Source organism: Rousettus aegyptiacus, unplaced genomic scaffold (assembly GCF_014176215.1).
Source record: "Rousettus aegyptiacus isolate mRouAeg1 unplaced genomic scaffold, mRouAeg1.p scaffold_m13_p_1, whole genome shotgun sequence".
Taxonomy (NCBI): domain Eukaryota; kingdom Metazoa; phylum Chordata; class Mammalia; order Chiroptera; family Pteropodidae; genus Rousettus; species Rousettus aegyptiacus.
In genome coordinates, this window is record NW_023416284.1 from 176,673,166 (window position 1) to 176,689,169 (window position 16,004).

The 16,004-nt window shown below is 38.9% G+C and overlaps 1 protein-coding gene across 1 annotated transcript in view; it reads left to right on the forward strand.

Annotated features, from left to right (window-relative positions):
• OPRM1 (opioid receptor mu 1) overlaps positions 1–15,762 on the forward strand; it is a 50,921-nt gene extending 35,159 nt beyond the window's left edge. Inside the window, exon 4 of the mRNA XM_016156331.2 lies at positions 14,455–15,762. Within this exon, the coding sequence (XP_016011817.1) occupies positions 14,455–14,493 (39 nt within the window). The 3' untranslated portion in view covers positions 14,494–15,762. The remainder of the gene's footprint in view (positions 1–14,454) is intronic.
• The last annotated feature ends 242 nt before the right edge of the window (positions 15,763–16,004 follow it).

Below are 16,004 nucleotides of genomic sequence, written 5' to 3' on the forward strand. Positions count from 1 at the left end.
GATCAGCTGTCACCTAACTGATCTAGGATAACCACAGCAAGAATGTCCAGCTACACATGGATCTTCCTCTTCCAGTATGTTCATTAGCCAGGCTTGTTTCAATGGTGGGCACAGGTTCTATATTCAAAGGGTGGAAAACAAACTCCATCTATTGATGATAGGAGCTGCTGTCACATTGTAAAGGGGGTATGGATACAGGGAGGGGAGGAACTATGGCCACTTCTGCTCACCATACTGGAGGCATACGATGCATGAGACAGGAAAGCCATAGCTTCCCAAGGGATGCCTCCAGTATCTACCTAATGCAGTGGCTGACACAATACAAAGTAGTCCAGAAATATCAGTCGACTGACTGAATGACCAGAAGGCTCATGATATTTCAGGAGCTACAAAGGGTGGTGGCAATGACCCCTTTTTTATACAACTGATTGGCAACCTAAATGACTGAATAACACTGATGTTATTTCAGGCTCGCCCTTCGGAAACTAGAAAATACTCACGGGAGAGGTTCTTTATTTTCTCTTCTCTAGCCTTTTGTCCTTCAATCAGAAGTTATACTTTTGAAACAACTTCTTACATTTGTACTGTTTTATCATTTGGTTTTAACGAACACTGTTGATGAGGAAGCCAAGAACTGGACTCAGTGCTCTAAGTATAGGGGGAAAAAATGGTCCCATGTTCTTTTGTGCGTTCCAGGACTCAGCCGCTGCTCCGGCTGTAGGACTCCATGCCTGATTTTTCGACTGATCATCTTTATGGCTCCTAGATTTTTGTGACGTAGACTCGGGCATAGGCATTCATTTTCCACGTGTTCTCACGGCAGTTTAATTCCTCTGTGCACATAGTGCCTTCTGTTGGATTATTGGACTCCGCTTTGCCTGAAAACACTCCCCACGTGTTCGGATCTACTCAGTCCAACTCGGACTTGAGATGCTGATCTTTACTGCTTGGTTTCCGCCCTGATCACATTCCATAATGCATTTTCTGTTTTGACACCTAGATTATTTTTCAAATGTTTAGCATTACACAGGAAAAAAAACAACTTCATTATAATAGTTGGATGATTATTTAAAATCTATGTTAACTATAACCATAATAATGCTGTCTTACATTTGCATCATAGCATACAGATTAAAAAGTATGTTCATGTGCACTACCACAATGGCTTCCTATAACAACCCTTATGGGTAAATATAATTTTAAAATGTATAAAGAGGTTAAATGATTAACAAGACCAAACCACCAGTATGAGGCAGAACTCAGATAAAAACATCCAGGCTTCTAATATTAACCCAAAGTTTTCCTCTGCATTCCCACATAATGCCACCTTGCACTCAACTATAACTGTATGGTCTCAGCCAGAGGTTCTCAAGCTTTAATGAGCTCCAGAGAATGTAAGTTCTGAAGAACTTTTCTAAAAAGTTCTGGTTCACTGGGTCACAGTATGGTCCAAGAATCTGCATTTTGAATAAAACACTAAACTGAAAACTCTAATTTAAACTATAATTTTACCCAAACACTACCGAAGTTACTGTATTATCTAATGTGGGTAACCATTTCTGTGAAGCTGATTGATATGAAGTCTTTTCACTGAATGAACCTTGTGTTTAGCAAAACAATGTAGTTATTCTTGAAGAAGGCCTTAACTTTTAATATACCTATAGTGATAAAGCTAATACGGGACCACCTGCTAACTCCTTCTCATTAATATAGCAAGTCCATTTCCAAACCCTTTGGCTACTATTTTTAAAGCACTTTCTTTACATGTTAATCAAAGTAGCAGGTCAAGAAATTAGGAGATACTTTTCATTCATTTGTACTAACTATAAAACTATACTATCATCAGCTAAACTAAAAAGCAGAAGCCTGATTTTTAAAATCAACAATATCACTCTCAAAAACTGGATCTTGATTTTTTTTTCTTATAAGACATCTGTGGAGAGCTAATTTGAGAAGGAAAGCATTTCAATTCCATGACAAAAGCCCCAAGTGAGAATATCTCCCAAAATTACAGAGCTTGACCAAAATGGCTCTTCTTTCAATTCTATGGTTTTAAAAAAAAAATGGTTCCAGTTATTAGTGTGCGCGTGCATGTGCGTGTGTGTGTGTGTGTGTGTGTGTACACACATGCATGCATAGTATAGCTGTGCCTCTATGCATGTGTGATTCTAGAGTATATCTTGGCTTAAAATAAAAAAAAAATGTGTTTTATAAATGTCAGAAGAACATAGTATGTTTCTGTAAAGTAGCTGGAAGAAAAAAACTATTTTTTAATTGGAAATATGTTTATTCTCAAAAAAATTGGCTTTAAGACTACTAGTAATAACATTTAGTAACCAGTTTATGTCCAGTATCTTATTTAAGTCATTATGTCTACTCTACGGTTGAGGAAACCAATGTTTAAGGAATTAGCTAGCTCAAGGTCATAGTTAAAAAGTAATAGCTGAGGAATGAACCTGTTGAATTTGCTCTGATAATATAGGCTCATAATCAATGTGCCCTACTGTTCCTCCAGGCTAGTTTACACTATTCTCGGCTCTTATAATTAAATTTTAGCCTTTGTATACTGACAGTTTGAACACTGTAAGGTCTCTACGCAAGTTTGTTTAGATGTATTCACAGAGTATTTGTGTGTCTGTTGTAAAGAAGAGCATTTGCATGGATTAACAAATAACATGCGGAATTAAAAATTTAATAATGAGGATTTTGATTACCATTATCTAGATCAAATTATTTGAACTAAAATCTTTTGTCATCATTAAGGTCATATTGTCTCTCATTAAAGGAAAGCATTTGCTTTTTACAAGTTAAATTTTTTATTCCTGCCAGAGAGGTTCATTTGATATTTTCATAATTGACCTTTATGATCTTAACTGCAGTCACATTTGTCCTACTAGAGAAGACAGCTTAGTGGGGTGGTAGTCCCAGAGGGAACAGTGAGTAAAGTAAATGTTCTAGCTGTCACTCTGTGCCTGACCAATATGTGAAGGAGCAAATCTCTTCATCTTGCAAAAACCCAGTTTTTTCAACTCACCTATAAGTGGATTCAACCAGAAGGCTGTTATATATAACAGAAATGTACAGTGAATGTTGATATGTGAATTAGCTTGAGTTGTTTCTGACTGAATTTTCTGATCCTTTAGGGACTTGGAATTTTAATGATTGGATGAACTAACATCATTATTGTAGCATTTTCTTAGGATTGTTGTCTCAATGAGTGTAACTAACTGATAAAATATAGCAACATATTTTTCTTTAAAAAACTAACTTAAAATGAGACATCCTTCTATTTGGCTAATCTTAAGTGGTGAATTGCCATTTTGTATTGATTTATCACGAAAGAAATCTCACTTATTGACTTAGTGTTTGGGAAGGTGTCAATCTTTATTTTTCTATCTTATATAAAATAATCATCAAGTATCAAATAAAGTCAGAAGTTTCATCACAATTTAACATAATGGCACTTATAGATTAAGAATGAATGTATGTAAAAGTCATTCAGGCCATTTGTCTATGTAAAACAGTGTCCATTAGGAAGGAAGGAAGAAAAAAGAAAGGAAGAAATAAGAACTGATCCACAGAGCACATTTTTTGTCCCAAATCAGCTTCATTCTTTTTACTATTCTGTTTACCGTTTAGACACCCGAAATTCTGGGGGTAATAGAAATCTATAAAATCTATCAAGCCCTGTCTGTTTTTTACCTATATTATCAAATCTTTATAATTAAGAGAAAAGTACACATATACATATATAAAGATCCAGAAAAAACACATGTAATCATATTTATATATAAAATATAATTTATCTATATATTTATGTATTATATTATCAGTATATAACATATAAAAATATAGAATATATAATGTGTAATATGTAATACATAATACATAATATGTAAGTATATATATGATCCAGAATTTCTAAATAGTACATCTAAATGCCTTAAAGTATAAGAAATTAACAATTGTTTTGCGTGTGATGAAATAGGTACCTCTAGCACATCAGATAGAAAAGCAACAGAGCAAAGTCTATGGACAATGACACTGAGAAATAAAAATATCTTAAACTTCAAAATGTTAACACCACCAAAATGATCCTTGGCAATAAAAAAAATGCAGCAACCATCGGGTGTGAAATGCAACATGTTTGCTACGTATTTGACAAGGCAACCACCTATTTAACCAACACAGCAAGAATAGCTCACGTTTGCCGTTCTCGTTTCTTCTCAGCCATGTCAGTTAAACACCCTTATGTTCATAAGACCCCAGATATGGTTTTATGCGGGCTCATTCACATTCAAAACATCAACTTCAAAAAATGTTTTTCTTTGAGCTACTCTTTGGAAGTAGAAGAGATATATACATGTCGTTCATAAAACCCTAAAATGCTACAAATGGAGGTTTGTAGTTTGGTTCACATGCGCTGTGACTGAGAATTTTTATAGTTATTTTGGAAATTCGATGGGACACATAAACTTCCAAATGGCTAGACGATAATTAAGCAAATATCAATATTTAAATCCCAACAATGCGATTGGATTTATCGAGCAGATGCAACATACTCAGTTCTTAGAATACTGGAACTGAACCGGAACTCTGCTGTCATCTAATTCAAACCTCCTCATTCCATAAATAAGGAAACTGTAGATCAGAAACGTTTTTTTTTTATGATTTTATGTTAGTTTTATTTATACTGCACAATGGTTATGCATTTATATAATTTATGACGTGGTCTCCCTGATTAGCACCCATCTGACTCTGCTTTATTTTTTTCTAAATATAAAAGATGACAGCAAAGTCTTTTCAAATACTTAGTTTTCAAGTGGAGTTTAAGACAAAGTTTGTGACTAAAGAAAAAGTCATAATTATATTTGATATAAACTCTAGTATATGTAATTTAAATAAAAAATTTATCTGGTAAGGGGAAAGTTTATATTTAGTTAAGATTAGCAGGTATAATATAAAATTCTGAAAATTTAGGTGGCTCCTTTATTAATCCAGATTCTACCACTGACCAGTTGAAATGTCCTGGCAAGTTGCTGAAATTGTGCATGTTTTAATTCCCTCATCTATCAGAACGGTGATAACTACAGTAGTTAACAGTTTTCATGTGAATGTGATGTATGAATGTTCATGCAAAGTACACAGCACAGCACCAGGCAACTGGCTAATATTGCTAGTCCAAGCCACTTAATGAGGTCTTACTATTCTCACCTCCTCTCCCTGCCCATTTTCCCCAAGAAACTGAATTACAGTTCTTGTAAAGAAAAATGAAAAGGAATAAAATAATGGTGCCAAAGGAATCATCATAAGATTGGTTTAACTCAGGGCTTCTCAACCTTGGCACTAGTGACATTTTGGGCCAGATAATTTATGTTGTGGAGGACGTGTATTGTAGGATGTTTAGCAAGCTCCTGGCCTCTACCTGTTAGATGTCAGTAGGGCCCATCCACCCCTAGCTGTGACAGCCAAAATGTCTACAGATTTTGCACGCCCCCCTCCCCCCCAAAAAAATTCAGCTGAGAATCACTAACCTAAGCTGACTAACCATGTTCAATAGATGAAGAAACATCGAGATCCAAATTAGTTGTGATGTCTTTAAAGTCATGCCTGAGATCTGGAACTATACCCAGGTGTCCTGACTTTAGTCTAAATCTCCTTGGAAACATCACACTGATTACCTAAAAGCTTTCTTCTGTACTGCTAGCCAGATGCAAAGTATAAGACAGTATTAATAAAAGACAAGGAAAGTACAATTCTTCAAATAATTTTATTTTAAGCTTCTCTTTCAGAGAAAACGATCTTCATCCTGGGAAGCTCTGAATGAGGCCAAATCACCTGCTGATCTTAAAACATTAAGAGAACTTTTAAATGAGACATAGTTAATGAAACAAACCATAACTTCAGAAGCAAAGAAGAATGGGGGGAGTCCTGAAAAACTAGAAGAAAGAAATAGTTTTAATTTTAACGGGAACTTTGTAGTAACTGAAAACCACACAGAATATTTACCTTTGCACTGATTGTTTTTAGAACCCAGATCAGATTATTAAAATGTATTTTGAGAGTGCTTAGAAAGGAAGCAGTAATCTCTAGGAGGCAAGATAAGTTCTCCAAGAATTAATTATGACAAAACTAAAAAAGTTTTTTTTTTTTCTTAAAGGATTATGAGACAGGGAATCAAGTAAACCCTATATCAATAGTGTTTTTAACAAAAGATTTGACAAGCTCTTGTTAATTTCTGTAATGCTATACTATGTTGAATTATGATCTGGATATAATAGTATACAAGGTAGATTTATAAATTTTGATTCCCATCTTAGGCATTCAATCAATGGAGGAATGCTAAATAATCTAATAAGAAAATGAACCAAACATGCTAGAAGAGTAGGCAAAAACTTAAGCAATTATAGCTCGACTACATCAACAGAAATCTAGTGTCTAGAACCAAAAAAAAAAAAAAAAAATGTTAGCTCCATTTTAACAGATGATAGACTTCAAAAAATGAAATTAACAAAGAGGGTAGTATTCAGAGCTGAGCAACCAAGAAGGTGAATTAAAGTTCTTCAATATGACAAGCGTTTGAAATAAGAACACGTGATTACCCCAGGAAATAGAAAACTAAGGACAAGGTAGTTTTCCCCACATACTTAAAGAAAAGTGAGTAAGGAATTGGATTTCTCTAATACAACTCTACTCATTAAAGCCAAAGCGTGGAAGATACAGGAAAAAGGATTTCAATACAACCAAAGAAAGAACTTTCCAAGCTTTGAAATTCAAGAATTTCCTTGTCAAAGAAGCCTTAAAGGTTCAAGCATCGGCATTTTGCCTACATGGCAGGGATGTTGCTCAAACTCATGGGTCAAGATTTGATATGCAGGGAATCAAAGATGATGACTCTCTGAATGATGTTTTTAGTTTTCATAAATTCTACCGGGTTCATATAGTTCCTATAGTGAAATGTTAATGAGGATCAACAAAAAAATAGCACTTTAGACAAATGTTAGGAAATATCGCCTATCTTATTTTTGGTCATGAGGACTCACACTGTATGTTAGCATTTTAAGGCTTTGAAAAGTCCTAATGTGTGTGCGTGTACTGCACATATCTATCACTATATATTTTCATTTTGTTTTTTAAGCTGAAGTTCTCAAACTTATCTGGGAACAGGCCCAAGTTTTCAAGGGACACCTTGTAACATCTCACAAAATGAAGATTTCACTAAGTAGCTTCAAAAAGCCCACTGGAGACCATCAGTCTCAGTCACAAATCTATTCACGATTCAGTGTTTTACTGCAATAGATCCCCAAATTCTAGGCAGTCACCAGTGTTCTAAAATTGTTGATCTCTTATTCTCACTCATTTAAAATATGCAGTCTAAATACAAACAAGATCTGCAACTTCGTATCTGAAAGCCAGAGCAGGCTGTGTTTTGTTTGGGTTTTCACTCTTGTTTTGCTTTGTTTTGAAGCCACTTTCTAGTTACACTCCTAAAGGGGAAAAAGTCTCTGTAGCTTTCAGATATGTTTTCACTGACTTCAACTACACATTGCTAAGAATAAGCCCTATAATTGACACATCCTTTTGTGTCGAATGAATCATCCTTGAGAAAAATAGCTTTCTTTTAAAAGTTATCTATACTCAACTGTGAGAAGTATACCAAAGTTTGAATAATTGCAAACTTTCTTGTGAAAGACACAAGTCTAGACGCTAGGGGACAGAGTTTCCGGTGTCACCTGACCAGCAGCTGGGTGAGCTTGGTATCCCATGCCACCGGATACTTAGGGGATCTTGTCATAAGCAGGATGTTCCCAGCCTTTTTCGACTGACAGCAAATTAAGACTCATTTCTGGGTTTGACTGATTACCCCGTGCAGATTCTGAGGGCAGGCATCTTTTAGTGGACATCAAAAGCAACCACCAAAGCTTCCTTTTATGAGATAAAAAATATATATATATATATATATTGTAAAAATAAACCCATATTAAAGCAGGAGGAAGCATATGGCATATTGAGTCTGGATCCTTTGAACTATCAGATTATTCTACCTCTTCTTGAATTCTCCGTTACTGAAATTTGACCCCTTGTTATACCTACACCCCAATTTGTCTGAATCTGGCAATGAGCATGAAGGGACAAGTTCCTATGATTTAGGTAAATGGAGAACTTTGCCTCTGAGTCACCAAGCCCAAAAGTATTTTGTGTGGCACTGCTTTTATGTTTTTTTTTTTGTAACAAATGAGATTTTGAAGCCTATTACTGACAGAAACTATGATCGGCTTCAAAAGTACCCAAGGCTGTTATTAGCTTCAATTGCAACTTAAATGGCATCACAAATGGGAAGGAGAAAATGGAAGTGAAAGAGAGCAGCTGCAAAAAAAGTAAAAATAAAAATATCGAGCCAGCGCTCCTCGGCCGATTCACTGTGGCAGGCCCCTTCACTTCCAAAGACCTCTGCCGCCTTCCATAGATGGACAAAGTTGGAAAAGACAGTCTCTTAAATTCCCTCTCGGTTGTTGTACAGAGATTAAAAATGTTTTTAATCTCTTCGGTTGGCATCTAAGAGCTTTTCAAAACTTTATTCTTCAAAATAGGCAAAAAAAAAAAAAAAAAAAAAAAAAAAAAGGCCCAAGGAGCTTTGCTCATGGACTTCTTGGGAAAATAGCAGCTTAAAAGCTATTGATGGAACTGGAAAAACTGATGGTAGATTAAAATATTGTGTCTATGTCAAATGTCAAGTTCACTGAAATGTATAACAGTTCTGCGGTTACTGTCAAGAAAGAAGCCCAGCCTTAGAAAGCGGCAGGGAGTTACAAGCTTCTACGGAAGAGGTCTCAGCAAGCAAGCAGGGGAGCTGGCCAGGACTCTGTGGGTGCCAGGAATAAACGATGTGACTCAATGGGCCAGAGAAAACAGTTTACCACTGACAGCGCCATGGGGAGTGCTGGCTTCCTTGCCCACACGTCTCACGGTGTGACACAATGGGCCCGGACTGTTGCCACGCACACCATGGATGGCCCTGCAGCTCAGGAGCCCAGACCTAAAGGTTCAGCATCTTTTGTAGTTAGCAGACCGAGCCTTCTCCCTTGGGAGAGGGAGTGAGCGATCGCAAAGTGGCCCTCATGCAGTCGGCAGCGAAAAGGTTCTTAACTGACTATGTGACAGACTACGGAAACGACTCAGAGTCAAAGATAGTTACAGTTCAGCTCAGTCAGCAAGAAGGTGCGAGGACACGTGACGGACTGCTCTCCTCGTAAGTCACCTGTCAGCTCGACATATTCTTGGCTGAACTCAATTTCCATATGATTATGTCACCCCATTAGCAGTTTGGACTGGGCATACTGGCAAAGGCTAAGAACAAATCTGTCTCATTTGTTTCAATCAATACTTGATTAGGGTTATTAGTCACAGAATCTCCATCCATTGGATCAGATCAATCAGCAGTATTAACCTCAGCCCTGCTCGCCAGGATTCCTGACTCGACTAAGTCCCAGAGAGGACTGCTAGATCTTATTCATAGAGCCACTTAGACCTCTTTCTTGTGCTATGTGTGGATTGTGCGACCAGGCTGTTGCTGTTCATTAGAACACAGCAGGAGAGGATGGCATAATACCAACCGTAGGTAGGCTAAGGCCAATCGATGATCCATCTGTGACCAGGGACTTTAGCCTGACCTGTTGATCTCCTATGGCTTGTTGTTCCTTTGACCGTGGAGGCAAAAGTCAAGGATAAGTTCCTGACCTGTCTCTAGAAGGTGGACTCTGATGCCAGGGAACAGTACTCACACTGCTGTGTAGAAACAGAAATCCATGTAATCCTCAGGTAGGACAGATCTCCTTGCCTGGGGGCTTAACAAAGGGGATGTGATCCAAGGAGCAGCGTTATAGCCAACAATTGCAGGGGCCAACGATGAGCCAAACTGCAGACCCCACAGCCAGTGGAGACAGAGCCTGTGGCTCATGCTGTCCCACTTGCAAACATACATTTGAAGGGGACAGACTCCATTTGGCATTTGTTGATAAACTTAATTTTGTTCACTATTACATTGATTTGGGTAATCCATATGGGCATGGTCACCAAGTAGTTGTAGCCTTGTGGCTATGCACGGCATAACCCAAAGGCACGCAGGTGTCATAGGAATTGGTGTGAGCTTACCTGAAACAAGCTTGTACCTGTCTTTGCATTTTCACATGGACAAGAGCTTCACGTTTAGGAGCTGCCTTTGATAACATCAGGCACATAGAGGAACTAAGGGCCAGCCAAGCCCATGTGGGTCTCTGATCCCACAGAATACAGATCGAAGTAATGCTCCCAGAAGGCTGACCTGGCAGCCAGAGCTACTGCTTGTCTAGGTGGACCATGTGATTGCTTTGCCCATTACGGGGTGGCATTTAGAGATAAGGATAGTGTTGATCAATGCCCCCTCCCAGCGTCTCCAAGGTTGAAGGTATCCCTTCCCCAGCTGAAGTGGGGATTGGTGTTGGGAGGCGCCAAGGGGCACCCCTAATGGGCACCCCTGCCTTTTCTAACAGAAATCTGTAGTTCAAAGGGTCCCAGGGCTGGGCTCTTGGGACAGCCTGTTGCACAGCCTCCGGTGTCACCTGTCACTTAGGTCTCTTGTGAAATTTGGCAGATTTTCTGATTAACTTGTAGCCTCAACAAAACATGTACATAGATAAGGCACATCTTGTCTCCAATACCCAAATGTGCAATTAAGTTTCAGTCTTTCCAGTCTTGGGGAGTCATAACACAGAGAACACTTTTTTTTCTTTTTTTTTTTTTTTTACTGTTTCTAGAACCCACTATTAAGCAGTAGCTCACGTGCTCCCAAAATTTTGACTTGGGTGGCTGGTCCCTGAATCTTATCAGAATTAATGAGCAATCCTGGGTCTTCATGCTGAGTTAGCATCTGCTAACTTTATTGGGGCTGGTTGACATAATGTCATTGACATAGGAGGAACAAGTTGCAAAAAGAGAGAGGTTGTTCTGTGATTTGGCCCACCCACTGGTGGCAAAAAGTGGGAGAATCCAACATTACCATGGCTGCACAGTAACCATGTTTATGGAAGCTAAGCCAGGTGAAGGATTTTAATCTTCAAGTGCCAAAGGGATGGAGAAAAGGCACGACCAAAGTCTAAGATGGCATCCCAGGTGCCATCACGGGCAACTGATTCAGTGACAGTCACAATGTCTGGAAGAGCTCGAACTGCAGGAGCAAAAATCGAATTCAGTTGACAATTATCCTCCGCGAACCTCCAGATTCCTTCGGCTTTTTTCACTGGCCACACACGGCTATAATATGCGAAGGGAACCAGAAGCTGAGTTGTGACCAGGTGTACGCACATCCCACCACCACCTCTCTACAGGTGGCTCTTCCAGATCAGAACACCTCCCTTGGTGTATGAGCACTCACAGGACGAGCATGTAAACTACCGATTCCAATTACACATTCAGCCTCAAGAACAGCAGAAGGGGTGCATAACGGGGGTCCAACCAGCTCTACCCAAATGTCACAGTCACTTCCCTTCCCATTTTACTGTTTTAAATCTAATTGAATGAGTGAGCCTCACCTCTCAAGAGAGCCTGGTACGTTTGAGCATGGATATCAAAAGGAGACATAATAGTTTATGTTTTTCCCACCCTTACCTTTCTCCCCTATCCTCTCTGCACCCTCCTTAGGGGGCAAGGCCTCTGAGGTCTCCTGGGAATGAAGACTCCTCACCTTACTGTTAAAGATTTTCAAATCAGGATCAGGCAGCACAGGTTCTGAGACAGCTGTGTGCTCTCAAGCCACCACCTGGCTTCCTAGTTCCTTTGCTGGAGGGAGACTGATCTCCACAAAGGCTTCTGGTTCTAATGAAGCATGTGGAGCTTCCTGTGCCTGCACAACCACCTGCCTCCTTGGGGCCCACTGCAGCCCGATGTCCGGAATGCATGTCTTTGTTGATCATCGCATCAGTCTCTATTTTGGGAAACTCCTATTTTAAGAGGCAGATCCACATTGCCTTCTGGTTTGGAGACGGTTAGATTTTCCTATCCAGGGCTTTGTCTTGGATTTCAGGGGCTTTGCCTGGTTTAGGGAGTGCTATCCTGGACATCTAATAGCTGTAAATCAGCACAGCTTCCAGCACATGGCATCTCAGCAAGAAAGACAATAGAGGATTCCCCCTGGGGGCAGGGGAACAATTTTAAAAGCTCATTAGTCATTTTCTGGATGAGAATCATGATCAGGCTGTCATTCTGTCCAGGACAGACCCAGTCCAGAGAAGCTTCAGCCCTCATGCTGTGAACAGCTTCCTCCATGGGATTTCATGGGACTTTCTTGGCCTCAAAAAAAGTCTCTTTAGGTTGGCCATGATGGAGTCATTAAAACAGAAATCCACAGTGCCAAACCTCACTGTGGGGAATGATTCTGTCCCAGTTAAATGATCTGCACAGTGACTTAAATCATGAGGTATGTCAAACAATTTAGGTGTTTTGTTTGCCCTCTGAGAACACAACCTTCCACACTCCTGCATAGCCACGTGTCTAACCGTTGCTCAGGTTAAAGCACCCCTGGGCCTTCTTCCTTTTCTTCTCACTATGGGTCTGTATCCTTCTAGTAACTATAGAGGCATATTTCCCTCCAGAGGTTTCTAGTTTTGACTTAAGACTGGGTGCTTCCCTACCTGTGGGGCCCAGAGTGCTCCTCTTAGTCCCCTCACCCATAGAAGAGCAAGCAGCAGCCATAGCACCATTTGGGAAGCTGGTTAGAACTTATCCCTCACCACTCAGTCTCCATCCATCAACTCAACTCATGTTTATCAACAGCTGGGACAGAGGTGGACTGCTCACTCCCTCTCTTTGCACCAGTTGGGCCAGAACAATTGTCACCAGCTCCCAAGATATTTCTTTATATCCTCCAACCTCACCCCTGGGCCCTTGCCTTTTCTAAGAACACACAATGCGATATGCATATGACATATTATTGAATTATACACTTGAAACCTGTATAATTTTATAACCCAATATCAAGTCGCCTTAATATATTTCATTTAAAAAGTCGTCATCTATCTTGGCACCCTGCTGGTTGTGCCAGTTTGAGAAGAATCTCAAGCTCTTTCTTCAAAGATGGCATGAAGTAACAAGTCTCCAAAGATGATTTAGTAAGAGGTCACTCTATAGGCACCAAAATTAGACCACAGGACTTAGACAGTTCACTGGTCACAGCACAGGCAACAGTAGCAGCTTTAGCACGGTAGTGCCTGCCCTGCCCCAGACCCCATGGAGTAATGCAGATGGGGTAATGCAGATGACGGCTGCACACCCAACGGGTTGTGGAACAGTTGAAGAACCCAGAGCTAAATCCCAGTCCCTATTTGCCACAAGCAATGACTAAACCTCTCCCGAAGCAAGCAGCCACACAGCGATCAATGCTGTGGTCATTTCAACCGACTTAATTGCTTATGTGACTATCTGCAGAAACCGTGCCAGTTCAGAGGGCAGTAAAGTGGCACAGTTTAGCATGGTCAGCAAGGATGTACAGGAACAGCCATGGCTCGTGGCAGACTGCTTCTCCCATTAGTGATAATGATCTTTCTATTCTTATTTTTAGGAAATATATGCTGAAATATTTAGGGATAAAAGATCAACTTAGTATGAAATAGTTCAATAAGATAGTGCATATGTATGCGTACGTGTAGAAAGAGAGAGAAAAATTTTAACAGCAGGCGAATCTGGGTAAAGCATCTATAAGTGCTCTTTGCACTTTTCCTGAAGTTTGAGATTTATCAAAATAAAGTTCAAGAAAAAAAATCTGTCATCCTTTTACATTTACTATATAAACACCTTTTCTTCTCACCAAAAGTTCTAATAATTGTAATGAGCAATGATTACTTGTTAATTATAAAACTTGTTTTGTTTCCATAATCCTCCCCCCTTATTTGAAAATATCAAGACACATTTTCATGCATGTGAACAAATGTCATGCTGAGGAAATTCCTGAACTTCAAATCAGTCACTTAAGGGAAAAAATAATCCATTAAGGATTGGGTGAAAAATAAAAATTTATCTAGAAATGAAAACAAAATTACTGCGATTTTCTTTTGAAATTTTGATCAAATCATGAAAATTTAAGGATGAGGAGAAAGAGGGTCAAGGACAGAGAGAGATAGAGTTTGGGTTAAAATATATATATTTTTTCAAGCAAGTCATCAATAATATCTCTTTGATGACCAGCGCATAGTTCTTATCCATCAGTGTATAGTTCTTATTGCATTAGTGTGTACAAATGCAGTAACATATTCATAATGACCCGAGAGATCAACTAGTGTCTTGACATTTAGGGAAAACTCTGAAGGTTGCAGAAGAAGGTATACATAAAGGCTCTCAATATAGTCACAGAAGATGTCCAATAAATGTGTACTGTAACCCAATCTGAAACACTCACTGTCCTTGTTCTTTCTTTTTGTCTTTCAGCTAGAAAATCTAGAAGCAGAAACTGCTCCATTGCCCTAAGTGGGTCTCATGCCATTCAGACCCTCAACTGAACTTAGAAGCCATCATCTTATGTGGAAGCAGGTCACTGCAAGGATGTGTGGGAGGCTCTAGCTTCCTAGGAAAGTGCCTGCTCTGAGTCATCGAAACTCTTTTCTCTCTGGCCACTTCATTCTGCATAATAGAGGGACATCCAGACTAAATCAAGCCTGGGAAGGGAAGAACTATACCACACTAATTAGTTCAGCTTGTGTACATAATCACAAGGAAGACGCCCAATGGGACTGCAACGGGCTATGGTATGTAAACTGAAGTCATCATGGGAGATAAACTTACTGTATGTAATCTTTATTTCAAGAAAACATGTATGGCCTCATCAAAGAAAAACCATAGATTGTTAAATTCACCACAGTACACGTAAAGTAAATGCTACCTCTGATAAAAGCACCTTGTGTGGACATCCAAGACTTTCTAGTCTTCTGTAAGGGAATACTTTGCTCTACTTTTCGCCCTTAATGTTAACCTTAAAATTATCTCCTGGTTAAGACATCATTTCCACCTTTATTTCTTGGTTTTGAATTTTTTAAAAGAATGACATTTCTTAACTAGCTCCATTATTGTGAGAGAAGAGATTAACATGGAAGGTAATCTGAAATACAGTCATATGTCAGCTGTAGAAAGGTTGATTCTTGTGCATAGCAAGTGCTTCCTGAGAGTCATGATGGGAGGTTTTTCCCTTCTTAGGCTTTCATTTTCCCCCCAGTTTTAACTGTGCAGTTCTCTTGCTTCCATCTAAGCATTCACAAAAGGTAATAGTGGGTCAATGAACTCATCATTTTTTCATGCAGGAAGTCAAGCATTAAAATATACTCTTCATTTCTCAGTAGATTTTTTTCATACTACATACTCCCTTTACATGTTATTTTCCTTTGTTAACTCTGCTTGAAGATTTTTGAATCAGAGTGATAAATAGACAGATGATTTTGTTTACCTTCAGAACAGTTTAAACTTTTTTAAAAATATGGATTTAATAAGCTTAATCTCAAAACAGAAAGATTCAAATGACCATAAGAAAAAAAATAAGTGATCTGCTTTTCAATCCTGTGTAGTTACTTGGACATGAAATCTTAACAATGACTCAAGAATATTTTCCAGAAGACTGTGTTTATACAATATCTTCACCAATAAGTTGGTCTATTTTATCTTTTCTAAATGTCAAGATTTTTTTGTGTAAAATGCCAGTCAGTCTTCGAAGTAGTTTCTCTAAGACAATTCTCCTCTTTGACTGGTTTTCTTTGGTATAAAATACAGTAGATGTTTGGCAATCACCCATTTTGTTTGATCTATAAAGGCAGTCAAGTCAGCTGGCCCATGACAAAAAGCTCTCCATTGTGAACTTTTGTCTGCATTGATTAAGTGAATAAAGTACATTGTAGTTATCCATGAAGACATAAGTATAAAACTGGGTGCCAACTTTCCTTATAAGGGTATTCTTGAGTCTACAGGCTCTCAGTAGTCTCAAATTAGTATCT